The sequence below is a fragment of the Triticum aestivum genome, chromosome 5A (assembly GCF_018294505.1).
Source record: "Triticum aestivum cultivar Chinese Spring chromosome 5A, IWGSC CS RefSeq v2.1, whole genome shotgun sequence".
Classification (NCBI taxonomy): domain Eukaryota; kingdom Viridiplantae; phylum Streptophyta; class Magnoliopsida; order Poales; family Poaceae; genus Triticum; species Triticum aestivum.
In genome coordinates, this window is record NC_057806.1 from 710,892,309 (window position 1) to 710,906,258 (window position 13,950).

Genomic DNA, 13,950 nt, shown 5'->3' on the forward strand with positions numbered 1-13,950 from the left:
GATCCAGCCGCAAGGGGAAACTATCAGGCCTAGCTAGATTCGGTACGATGCTAAAGGAAAAGCAGAGGAAGTGCTGATGAACACTGACGAACACCGAAGAAACTTCAAAACCCTAATGCAGATCTAATAAGTAAAGGGAATGAGTACTTACCAGAGACATGCAACGGCAGAGTATCTTGAGAGATCTGGTACGAACAGGGTGATGCAGAGGCCTTGTTGGTGCAGGCCGGAAGATCGACGACGGCAGCGGCAGCGATGCTTGAGGTCTTTGGGTCGCGAGGAGGAAGACGATGCGAATTGGAAGGAGGGGGGGAATGGAAGGCGCCCCGGTCTTATTTATAAGGGAAGTGGGATAAAACAGCAGGCGCAAAAATCGAGGAGTCATAAGCGGCAAAAGAGGATGCAGCTGTCGCCTCGATCTTCGGGAATTAATTAAAGAGAAGGGAATCTTTATAAATCTTTTATACAGGGATGATGTCACAATGATTTACTGCAGTAACAGAAGATGACATCATGGTGATTCACCAAAGTTCACAAGGATAAGACAATATGGCGGTTTACGAGAATTGTCAGAAATTTAGGTAGTTTTTTCTAAGGATTGAAGATTGACATGAACAGGTTCAAATCAATCTGGGGCCTAATGTTGAGGATATAACCACTAAGGGTAAACCGCCCAGGAGGGGGCGGTTCACCTTCAGCTATACTGAAGCCCAAGGAAACCCAGAAGATGGCGCTTTACGGATGAGGCTTAGAGGCCCAGAGCCCGCAGGCGATTTAGGGCCCATGGTAGTAAACCTCCATGATTGTATAAACTTGCATTGTAAGATAGAAAAGAGGAGACCGAGGCAGACACTTATATGAGCCAGCCTCGGGACTCTGTAGACCGACCAGGGTCCTCCTGAGTATATAAAGGGGTGTCCTGGCGGCGGTTTAGGAACAGAGAACAACAACTCGAGAGCCAGACAAAGCGGATTCGCTCACTGGCCTTCGAAACCCTAGCAATACCAATCACAACTAGACGTAGGCTTTTACCTTTATCGAAGGGGCTGAACTAGTATAAAAATCCCGTGTCCCCTTGTCCGATTTAACCCCTTCAAGCTAACCCATAGAGATGGCTCCGCGACTAAGTCCTTTCACGAGGACATCTGCCGTGACAGTTCCACGACAGATCCTATCTCGGATTTCATGGCTTCCAGCCATTTGTCGGAATCTGGGCCCGCCATCGCTTCTTCATAGTTCGAAGGTTCACCATTGTCTAACAACATGATTTCCAGGACAGGGTTATCGTACCACTCTGGTGCGGAACGTGTCCTTGTGGACCTACGAAGTTTAGTAGCAACTTGATCTGAAGTTTCCTGATCATCATCATTAACTTCCTCTCTAGTCGGTGCAGGCACCTCAGGAACATTTTCTTGAGCTGCGCCACTCTTCGGTTCAAGAGGCAATACTTCATCAAGTTCTACTTTCCTCCCACTTACTTCTTTCGAGAGAAACTCTTTCTCTAGAAAGGATCCATTCTTGGCAACAAAGATCTTGCCTTCGGATCTGAGGAAGAAGGTATACCCAATAGTTTCTTTAAGGTATCCTATGAAGACACATTTTTCCGATTTGGGTTCGAACTTTTCAGGTTGAAGTTTCTTGACATAAGCATCGCATCCCCAAACTTTCAGAAACGACAGCTTAGGATTCTTACCAAACCATAATTCATACGGTGTCGTTTCCACGGATTTCGACGGAGCCCTATTTAAAGTGAATGCAGCAGTCTCTATATCATAACCCCAAAATGACAGCGGTAGATCGGTAAGAGACATCATAGATCGTACCATATCCAATAGAGTGTGATTACGACGTTTGGACACACCATTACGCTGAGGTGTTCCAGGCGGCGTGAGTTGTGAAACAATTCCGCATTTCCTTAAGTGCATGCCAAATTCGTGACTCAAATATTCTCCCCGCCGATCTGATCGTAAGAACTTGATTTTCCTGTCACGTTGATTCTCAACCTCACTCTGAAATTCCTTGAACTTTTCAAAGGTTCCAGACTTGTGTTTTTATTAAGTAGACATACCCATATCTACTCAAGTCATCAGTGAGGGTGAGAACATAATGATAGCCACCGCGAGCCTCAACATTCATTGAATCGCACACATCAGTATGTATGATTTCCAATAAGTTGGTTGCTCGCTCCATTGTTCCGGAGAACGGAGTCTTGGTCATTTTGCCCATGAGGCATGGTTTAAACGTGTCAAATGATTCATAATCAAGAGACTCCAAAAGTCCATCTGCATGGAATTTCTTCATGCGTTTGACACCAATGTGACCAAGGCGGCAGTGCCACAAGTATGTGGGACTATCATTATAACCTTACATCTTTTGGCATTCACACTATGAATATGTGTAACATCACGTTCGAGATTGAATAAGAATAAACCATCGACCAGCGGGGCATGACCATAAAACATGTCTCTCATATAAATAGAACAACCATTATTCTTAGATTTAAATGAGTAGCCATCTCGTATTAGACGAGATCCAGATACAATGTTCATGCTCAAAGATGGTACTAAATAACAATTATTGAGGTTTAAAACTAATCCCGTAGGTAAATGTAGAGGTAGCGTGCCGACGGCGATCACATCGACCTTGGAACCATTACCGACGCGCATCGTCACCTCGTCCTTCGCCAGTCTCCGTTTATTCCGCAGTTCCTGTTTTGAGTTACAAATATGAGCAACTGCACCGGTATCAAATACCCAGGAGCTACTACGAGCGCTGGTTAGGTACACATCAATAACATGTATATCACATATACCTTTGGCATTGCCGGCCTTCTTATCCTCTAAGTACTTGGGGCAGTTCCGCTTCCAGTGACCGTTTTCCTTGCAATAAAAGCACTCAGTCTCAGGCTTGGGTCCATTCTTTGGCTTCTTCCCGGGAGCTTGCTTACCGGGCGCGGCAACTCCCTTGCCGTCCTTCTTTAAGTTCTTTTTACCCTTGTCTTTCTTGAACTTAGTGGTTTTATTCACCATCAACACTTGATGTTCCTTTTTGATTTCCACCTCCGCTGATTTCAGCATTGAATATACCTCAGGAATGGTCTTTTCCATCCCCTGCATATTGAAGTTTATCACAAAGCTCTTGTAGCTAGGTGGGAGCGATTGAAGGATTCTGTCAACGACCGCATCATCCGGGAGATTAACTCCCAGCTGAGACAAGCGGTTGTGCAACCTAGAGATTTTGAGTATGTGCTCGCTGACGGAACTATTCTCCTCCATCTTACAACTATAGGACTTGTCGGAGACTTCATATCTCTCGACCCGAGCATGAGCTTGGAAAACCATTTTCAGCTCTTGGAACATCTCATATGCTCCGTGTTGCTCAAAACACTTTTGGAGCCCCGGTTCTAAGCTGTAAAGCATGCCGCACTGAACCAGGGAGTAATCATCACTACGCGTCTGCCAAGCGTTCATAACGTCTTGTTCTGTTGGGAAAACAGGTGCTTCACCTAGCGGTGCATCAAGGACATATGCTTTCCTGGCAGCTATGAGGATAATTCTCAGGTTACGGACCCAGTCCGTGTAGTTGCTACCATCGTCTTTCAGTTTGGTTTTCTCTAGGAACGCGTTGAAGTTGAGGGCAACATTTGCGTGGGCCATTTGATCTACAAGACATATTGCAAAGATTTTAGACTATGTTGATGATAATTAAGTTCATCTAATCAAATTATTTAATGAACTCCCACTCAGATAGACATCCCTCTAGTCATCTAAGTGATACATGATCCGAGTCAACTAGGCCGTGTCCGATCATCACGTGAGATGGACTAGTCATCATCGGTGAACATTTTCATGTTGATCGTATCTTCTATACGACTCATGTTCGACCTTTCGGTCTTCCGTGTTCCGAGGCCATGTCTGTACATGCTAGGCTCGTCAAGTTAACCTAAGTGTATTGCGTGTATAAATCTGGCTTACACCCGTTGTATGCGAACGTTAGAACCTATCACACCCGATCATCATGTGGTGCTTCGGAACAACGGACCTTAGCAACGGTGCATAGTTAGGGGGAACACTTTCTTGAAATTATTGCGAGGGGTCATCTTATTTATGCTACCGTCGTTCTAAGCAAATAAGATGTAGAACATGATAAACATCACATGCAATCAAATAGTGACATGATATGGCCAATATCATTTTGCTCCTTTTGATCTCCATCTTCGGGGCGCCATAATCATCATTGTCACCGGCATGACACCATGACCTCCATCATCATGATCTCCATCATCGTGTCTTCATGAAGTTGTCTCGCCAACTATTACTTCTACTACTATGGCTAATGGTTAGCAATAAAGTAAAGTAATTACATAACATTTATGTTGACATGCAGGTCATAAATAAATTAAGACAACTCCTATGGCTCCTGCCGGTTGTCATACTCATCGACATGCAAGTCATGATTCCTATTACAAGAACATGACCAATCTCATACATCACATATATCATTCATCAACATCCTTTTGACCATATCACATCAAACGACATATGCTGCAAAAACAAGTTAGACGTCCTCCAATTGTTGTTGCAAGTTTTTACGTGGCTGCTATAGGTTTCTAGCAAGAACGTTTCTTACCTACGCCAAAACCACAACGTGATATGCCAATTTCTATTTACCCTTCATAAAGACCCTTTTCATCGAATCCGATCTGACTAAAGTGGGAGAGACAGACACCCGCTAGCCACCTTATGCAACTAGTGCATGTCAGTCGGTGGAACCAGTCTCATGTAAGCGTACATGTAAGGTTGGTCCGGGCCGCTTCATCCCACGATGCCGCCGAATCAAGATAAGACTAGTAACGACAAGTAAATTGACAAAATCGACGCCCACGACAACTTGTGTTCTACTCGTGCATAGAAACTACGCATAAACCTGGCTCTGATACCACTGTTGGGGATCGTAGCAGAACTTTAAAATTTTCTACGCATCACCAAGATCAATCTATTGAGTCATCTAGCAACAAAAGGGAGAGGAGTGCATCTACATACCCTTATAGATCGCGAGCGGAAGCGTTCAAGAGAACGGGGTTGATGGAGTCGTACTCGTCGTGATCCAAATCACCGATGATCCTAGCGCCGAACGGACGGCACCTCCGCGTTCAACACACGTACAGAGCAGAGACGTCTCCCGCGCCTTGATCCATCAAGGAGGAGGGAGAGGTTGAGGAAGAGAGCTCCAACAGCAGCACGACGGTGTGGTGGTGGTGGAGCGACAATACTCCGGCAGGGCTTCGCCAAGCTCTTAACGAAGGAGGAGAGGTGTTGGGGAGGGGAGGGGCTGCGCCTTTGATGTGGTGTGCAGCCCTCCCCTTGCCCCTCTATTTATAAGGGAAGGGGGCCGGCCCCCTCTAGATGAGATCTAGAGGGGGGGGGGCAAGGGGAGGGGCTTGCCCCCCAAGCAAGAGGGGCGCCCCCTCTAGGGTTTATCCCCCAACCCTAGGCGCATGGGCCCAAGGGGGGGATGCGCCCAGCCCTCCAAGGGCTGGTTCCCTTTCCTTTACGGCCCATGAGGCCCTCCGAGAGAGGTGGCCCCTCCCGGTGGACCCCCGGAACCCCTCTGGTGGCCCCGGTATAATACCGATATGCCCCCGAACTTTTCCGGTGACCGTATGACAACTTCCCACGTATAAATCTTCACCTCCGGACCATTCCGGAACTCCTCATGACGTCCGGAATCTCATCCGGGACTCCAAACAACATTCGGTAATCACATATAAGTCTTCCTAATAACCCTAGCGTCATCGGACCTTAAGTGTGTAGACCCTACGGGTTCGGGAACCATGCAGACATGACCGAGACAACTCTCCGGCCAATAACAAACAACGGGATACGGATACCCATGTTGGCTCCCACATGTTCCACGATGATCTCATCGAATGAACCACGATGTCGAGGATTCAAGCAATCCCATATACAATTCCCTTTGTCAATCGGTACGTTACTTGCCCGAGATTCGATCGTCGGTATCCCAATACCTCGTTCAATCTCGTTACCGGCAAGTCACTTTACTCGTTCCGTAACACATCATCCCGTGACCAACCCTTAGTCACATTGAGCTCATTACGATGATGTCTTACCGAGTGGGCCCAGAGATACCTCTCCGTCATACGGAGTGACAAATCCCAGTCTCGATTCGTGCCAACCCAACAGACACTTTCGGAGATACCCGTAGTGCACCTTTGTAGTCACCTAGTTACGTTGTGACGTTTGGCACAGCCAAAGTATTCCTACAGTATCCGGGAGTTGCACAATCTCATGGTCTAAGGAAAAGATACTTGACATTAGAAAAGGTTTAGCAGACGAACTACACGATCTTGCGCTATGCTTAGGATTGAGTCTTGTCCATCACATCATTCTCCTAATGATGTGATCCCGTTATCAATGACATCCAATGTCCATGGTCAGGAAACCGTAACCATCTATTGATCAACGAACTAGTCAACTAGAGGCTCACTAGGGACATGTTGTGGTCTATGTATTCACACATGTATTACGATTTTCGGATAACACAATTATAGCATGAATAATAGACAATTATCATGAACAAGAAAATATAATAATAACCATTTTATTATTGCCTCTAGGGCATATTTTCAACAGCTTCCCTTTTGAAAGTCATGCCCGATGGATCTACCATCGCACAAGGTTCAATTTCTGGCACACAATTTTGTTTTTTAATGTGTGCAATATTTTTTTAAAAAGGAAGGACTACCCTCGGCCTCTGCATCAAGTGATGCACACAATCGTTTTATTAAATAAAGTAGCATCCAAGCACATAGTTCAACACATGTTCACAAGCAAACTCAAAGGAAAAGGAAATAAAATGCCACAACCAACGAAACTATGACAAGATGATTAAACACATATCTTATTATTGGATCGTCATCCAAACTGGTTATACACATCCCATTCTACCGTCTCCAACAGTTGCATCCATATGCCATATGCTCCCTGACTTCCGCACGGTTGAGTAACGACCACTTACGGATCCATTCAGACGCCGGGAAGATGGCATGCAAAAAATTACTGATGTTATTTCTGTTAAAATAACATCATTCCGACAATTGCAAATAGCCCAAATGAATGCACACACTCCGACTCAAATATGTGACACTGTCTTAGACTCTACCCTATTTAACAATGTCTCAAATAAATTGAAGATGCTATTAGGAGGACAGATATTGAAGGACACATGTATTGTACGCCACAATAACTTGGCTAGTGGGCATTTGAGAAAAGATGCTGGATTGATTCGTCTAATCACAAAACAACACTATTTACTACCATCCAATCTACGCGTGCGTTATATGGTTCAACACCAGGGTGTGTGATAGGTGTGTCTTAATAACAGCTAGTTGGTTCACTATTGAGCGTAAAATTCAGCTACAGGTTGTGATGAGAGGATGGGCTGCTGAGCGCACGAATATGTACACGGCCGGACAACGACCCCTCACATAAAAGACCGGCAAGACACATGATCATCGTTTTACCATGGAGCTTCGGTGCAGATGTTAAGTCATGCCTGACTGACAGGTGCTACGCTTTGTCATGCCTGATCGGCAGGTGCTACGCACGACAGATCTTCCAAAGACTTCAAGCTGTGTCGGCTGGTGGTACTTGGCAGCATGGTGCTGAGGTGTATCAGTGGCGACCGCGACGTGCACAACTGTTTGCGCGCAGGGAGGAGGTGCCGTTGGGCGCCGTGGTGGCGTCGACGATAGCTAGACCGAGCAAGGTTAATGCATCAGTACAGTTCTGAAGATGGAACGGTGGCAGTTGGCGACGGCGGCCTCTGAAAGCAGGCCGGACCGGCGAGACCCATGCCCGGTAGGCGTCCTGGATGGGTCCTTAGGTCTTAGATGTTAGGTTTGGCTGCGATGTCTGTCTGGTATTAGGCCCAGACTATTTGTGCTCCTTCATCAACTGGATAGGTGTAGCGACAGTTTGTTGCTTAGACGGCGGCTTTAGTCTTACTGTGGTATTAATTTGTAAGGTCTTGTGAGAATAATTAATAAAGTGGCCGTATGCATTGCCCAGATGCAGAGACCGGGGGTCATCCTCTTTTTTTTTTGTTATTTTCCAGCAGGAGTGGTTCTTGTGATGACGCGGATCAGCTTGTCTTGATGTTCTTGTGTGCTATAGCCTCAACCGGTGGCCTTCATGTTAGTCCTCTAGACTTGTTGTTGCCGGCCGGCGGTCGCCATGTGGTTTCCTTATTTGGAAGCAATCTGTAGGTCGAAGACTAATTTTTTTTTTTTTTGGGAAGGCAGGAGCACTGCCCTTTTCATTAAGGTAGAGAAAAGGAGATAATGTTATTTACATAGGGACCAAATGGAAAAAGAAAAAAAATAAGGTGACAACTACATCTTCCAAGCAAAGGCCAACAGAACTCGTGTAATGTCCTCCATCACAACAGAAGCGTTGTTCAACACGGTCAGAAAAGTGCCACTGAAAGTGCGTCTATTTCGCTCTTTCCAATCATTTCATGACAAGTAGATGATAGCTTGCCCAAAGCAAATACGCGTAGCGGCTCGCGATCGACAATATTACCATTCCACCATTCTTTGAGGGGGAAGAAAATGTGTGGCATTCTGTTGGAAATAGAAAGCCAGTTTGAAACAATTCCCCATACTCCGCGAGAGAAGAAGCATTTCGCACGCCAAGTGTTCATTACTTTTATACCGGATAGACAAAGTTTGCAAACTTCGTCATGCTGCCACACACGGATGGCGGTCAGTCGTGAGTGCCTTCCGATGAAGGAGAAGCCACATGAAGATCTTGCATTTAAGCTCGGCTTCGGCACACCAATTGTTGTTTGTCAAGAACGGACCGTGGTGCCGGCAAATTGTAGATGATAGACCTTTGGAGGCTGAAATAACCGTACATGAACTGATATTATGGTAATTAAGGGGGAGTAAAGGAACATGAAGAATGTACTAGCAGCTTCTTAAATAACATATTCTTACGTTTGTGAAAACAACACCTTATTTATTATAATATGTATCGTGATGAATTAGTATTCCTTTTTTTTTCATTGTAATGATCACACACCAAATAGCTTCAGATCGCAGTTTGGTACATGCTTCAGAATTTGAGGAACCAAGAAAGGGGAAAGTAGGAGCAGGTGAGTTTATTTCTCCATCACCGTTCACTTTACATAAGCAAAGCCTCTCTCCGGCTTGGACTTTCCAGCCAGCGATTCCATAAGCACTATCCTTCTTGGCCCCCTTTGTCATGGGCATTGTCTTTTGTTTTGGTGCACTTGACAGTTCATTCACGACACCCATTTAATGATACAATATACCAAGTTGGTGTTGCGTTAATAAACTATGTGGTACAATCTTAATCTTGCATTGTAATGATGCAGAGGCCGAGGAGATCACTTTCTTAAAAATAAATAACACTACACGATATTATGTTATGATACACAAGCGTGTTGAGAGCGCTCGCGAGCCTCTAGCTACGAGGAGGTGGGTCCTAGCGTGCCGCCCGAGCTAACAGCGCCCTGCATTGGGGCGACTTCGGGCTTTGTTTACGTCGAAAATCGCCGATTAGAGTGTCTGATGTGGCGTGCTTTCGACCGCGAAATGGGTTTACCTCTTCCACGATACGTACGCCAAGCATGCTTGACTAGGTGCTTAAACAGCTAGCTCCATTGCCTGTGTAGGATATTTTAGTTTAGTGTACGGTGGTTGTTTGTTATTGTCGTTCTCTGTTTCAGCATGGCTAAGGATCTTATTAAAAGCTAGATGATGTGTACTCCCTCTGTAAAAAATATAAAAACGTTTAGATCACTACTTCAGTGATCTAAACGCTTATATAGTTTTTTCCAGAGGGAGTATTGTTATTGTGAAGATTGTATTAAAACGAACACATACATAAATGCTTAAAAACAACTAAAACTAATGGAAAAACAAATAAAAAGCATTCTCGGTACACATTAAAAAACTACAAACTATATGGCAAAGTTTCTTTCAATACTATCGAGCTGCTTAGGGTTTTTCATACTCAGAGATGAAACCTAGTTTCAACCGTTGAGAAGCACGGTTTCGTTTGTTCCGGAGCTGCCGACCCACATATTCCACTTTAATTTGACAAGAAACCTTGTTGCAGCTGAAACTCAAGGGGCATTCCCATATACTGTGCTATAAATCCACGGCGCCACAGTATTCTCAGTTTCACCTCACCCAACACCACTAATCTCCTCTCATATCATTATCTCGCCTACCCCGGCCGGCCCTTTGACTTGCTCTGCCTCCCTTCCTGCATACAACACCACGAGCAAGCTCCCGTCGCCGGAGCTTCCTTGCATCGATGAACAAGATCAAGGTGCACCCCAACGTCGCTGCTGCTTCTCTGGCACTACCAGCGGCGGAGGAGAAGGGAGAGGCGGTGTCGCTCACCGTGTGGCGCCGGTCGCTGCTGTTCAACGGCAAGGGGTTCACCGTGTTTGACACCAACGGCAACCTCGTGTACCGCGTCGAGACGCACTCCCGCGGCTCGCCCCGCGAGGTCGTCCTCATGGACGCCCACGGCGTTGCTCTCCTCACCGTCCGCCGCAAGGTATGTATCGATCGTTCTTGGTTTGCTCTGTTTCCCGGCCGGGTGTAGGTAGGACTAGGAGTTGTTGGTTTGACTTGATCCGTGCCGGTGTTCCTTCTTGATTTCTTGGTCCGATCTGGTCACAAATTTGATGTTGGTCTCGTCGTGATGGTGGTGCAGAAGCTGAGTCTGGCGGAGGAGTGGCTCGTCTACGACGGCGACGGCGACGAGCCGGCGCCGAGGCGGTTCACGGCGCGGCGGAACAGGAGCCTGCTCCGGACCAAGTCCCTCGCTCGCCTGTCGCCGCCGCGATCGTTGGACGGCACTGGGGATGCGCCTGGCTGCCGGTACGATGTGGAGGGCTCGTACGCCGGCCGCAGCCTCGACATGTTAGCCTGCACCGGCGGCAATCAGCGGCAGCGCGTGGCCACGGTGTGCCGGAAGGAGGCCGCCGTGGGCCTGGACGTGTTCCGGCTGGTGGTGGAGCCAGACTTCGAGCCGGCGCTGGCCATGGCCGTGGTCATACTCCTGGATCAGATGAACACATCCTAACTAAAGCCTCGATCCAGACACGACTTGCAGGCAGCACCCCGCCGTGCCAACTCTGCCGTGTACAGAGTTTCCATGATTTCATGCAACAGAAAACAGTAAAGAATGAGCCAAAGGAGAACAGTAAAGAAGAGAGGGTAGCTCGGAAGCAATTTGTGGTTGCTTCATTGCTCAACGCACCCATTTTTTTTATTTTTTTTTTGCTTCACGCACGGTTCTATTAATGGCCTCATCATGAATGAGCCAAAGGAGATGACCGGCGGAAGCATTTCTACTGAGTGGTGCCATGTTGCCATGTTTTGGATTCAGTATGTAGAGGTGTTTTTGATAGTCCCCCCGTTCCATATTAAGTATAAAGTTGTACTACTAAATCAGCGACATTTAACATGGAACAGAGGGAGTAGCATAGGTGTGGGTCTATGTGAAGTCGTAAATTCGATCCTTTTTGTTTCCTTCAATGGAAATTGTGATTACTGTATACATCCCTCTGTTTTCTGCTCATGTTGTAAACTCCTTGTTAGGTTCCACACGCGAATTAACCCAGTACAGATGATTCGAGTTCAGATACATGAATTTGGGGAAGGAGGGAGGAGGAAGAACAGCAGGTAGGAGAAGATAGGGTAAGGAGAGAGCCGTCGTTGCTAAATTGTACCAAACCTTTAGTGTGATTTCTCAAGGTTTTCAGAAGAAAAAAAATGTTTGTGAATGGACGACTTGGACAATCTGTCATGACCCGTAAACAACCTGTACAATAAACATAATCGTAGACATGAATACACCGCAAAAACCCCGGCAGGATACCAGAAGAACAACAAAACAAAATCATATTTTTTAGTATTTTTTTCATAGAATCACCATTAGCACGTGAGGATTCAGGCCGGCCTTTTTTTTTTGCGAAGGATTCAGGCTGGCCTTGGGGAAGGGAAGGGGGCCCGGCCGCCAGGGCCGCCACAATCCAGGGAGCCCTCCTAGGAGGTATGTAGGCCGCAGGGCTATGTCTCGCTTCGTGCGACGCAGTAGCTCGGTTTGCTTAGAGGGAGCAGGTTAGAACACCGGCCTAGTAGCCATATGTCAGGCTGATGTAATGAGTATGTCATTTTTTTTATATTTTAAAAAAAATACTAAACACACACACACACACACAGACACACACACACACACACACACACACACACACACACACACACATATATATATATATATATATATATATATATATATATATTAAAAAATAGTTATTTTCTATAATGTTCATACACTGTAAGAAAAATGTTCACATGTTTCAGAAATTTACCGAATATTTTTTAAAATCTTGTACAATGTAAAACAATTGTACGTGTAATTCAAAAAACGTTTCATACCATTCATAAAAAAGTACTTTGCATTTTAATTTTTTCACGAGTTTTGAAATATGTTATACAATGTTTAAAAAATGTTTATGTGGTTTTAAAAATGTTTCTCATCATTAAAAAAAAGTTTCAACGCGTATTTGATTTTTTAACACATATTCTGAAGCATGTATTTAAAATTGTTAATCATGTATTTAGAAAATGTGAAAAATTTATGAAACTGGTTTAGATGTATACAAAAAATATGCAATGCGTATGAAAAAAGAGTAGACATCAAAACATATATTAAAATAAATATTAATCATGTATTTGAAAAATGTTCAACATGTATAAAAAAGTTCCTGATGTATAGGAAAATGTAGAAAATATAGACATGTGTCAATATGAAGAAATGAAAAAAGGATAAAACTAACCAAAGAAAACCGGTTAAAACTAAAGAAGAAAAGAAAAACAAATAAACAAATAAATAAAGGAGAAAAAGGGAAGAAATTAAAAAAAATAAAAATACCTGAGAAAACGAATGCTAAAAACAGTAAAAAGGGTAAAGAAACCATAGACAAAATAAAACACATTGTCCGTTACAGTACTGGATCCGGCCAGCTCAAGCGCCAGAGGCGAGCCAGAAGTATACCTCGCATTAGGCAATAAATAGTTCCTGCGGCGGTAGCCAGTCAGGCAAGGAAGTCACGCACATGCACGTAGGGACCTGGCAAGTGGCTGAGACATGCCTGAAGTACGTTTGGTTGGTGCCCCGTGCAGTCGAATTCTTGCCTGGCCTGGAGTACCTAACATGCCCATTAGCCCGGACGAGACTTGCTTGCTCCCTGCTTGTGCGCCCATCTGTGCTCCCGCATACGTGGCTTGATTTGATTGAAACAAAATAAGGCCTGATCCCATCCTCTTAAAATCAGGACATGGAAAATGGTTCGTGTGGCTCAAGCCTGGAGCATTTAATAATATCATTTTGGTCTGTGGATTTGTTGGCCAGCAGCTATTTATGAACAAATAGAAAAATAATAGCTAGGTATACCTAGAACAGTAACCAAACACCTTGTTCTTTTTTTTTCCCGGGCTAGCCTGGGTAGGCATTTATTTTGACCTTAGCAGGCAAGTGCCAGGCGCGGTTTTCGTCCAGCCATGAAGCCCAGGACTCAGACCAAACTAGCTCGTAATCACCCGTTAGGGCACGCATATTTCTCGCCTTCAGCTAGTCTGGCTTCTGACTCGCTGAAGGGGCCCACAAGGTCGAGGGGCGCGTCATAGGGGGGGGGGACCCTTGTGGTGGCCTCGGGATTCCTCTGGTGCATCTCCGGTACTTCATGGCCTTCTTTTGGTCCATAAACAATCGTCGTAAAGTTTCAGATTAATTGGATTCTGTTTGATATTATTTTTCTGCGAAACTCAAAAATAAGTAAAAAACAGAAACTGACACTGGGCTCTAGGTTAATAGGTTAGTC

General features: G+C 45.2%; 1 protein-coding gene across 1 annotated transcript; it reads left to right on the forward strand.

Annotated features, from left to right (window-relative positions):
* The first annotated feature begins 10,253 nt into the window (after positions 1-10,253).
* On the forward strand, positions 10,254-11,624 carry LOC123108599 (protein LURP-one-related 8). Its single transcript, XM_044530355.1, has 2 exons — positions 10,254-10,616; positions 10,776-11,624. The coding sequence occupies exons 1-2, from the start codon at positions 10,368-10,370 to the stop codon at positions 11,145-11,147; spliced, it is 621 nt and encodes a 206-aa protein (XP_044386290.1). The 5' UTR covers positions 10,254-10,367; the 3' UTR covers positions 11,148-11,624.
* Positions 11,625-13,950: the final 2,326 nt, after the last annotated feature.

Excerpts from the sequence above, each read along its gene's own strand:
- LOC123108599 (XM_044530355.1), top strand. The coding sequence starts at position 10,368 with ATGAACAAGATCAAGGTGCACCCCAACGTCGCTGCTGCTTCTCTGGCA. Across the intron at positions 10,617-10,775 it reads TCCTCACCGTCCGCCGCAAG|AAGCTGAGTCTGGCGGAGGA; the intron begins GTATGTATCGAT and ends ATGGTGGTGCAG.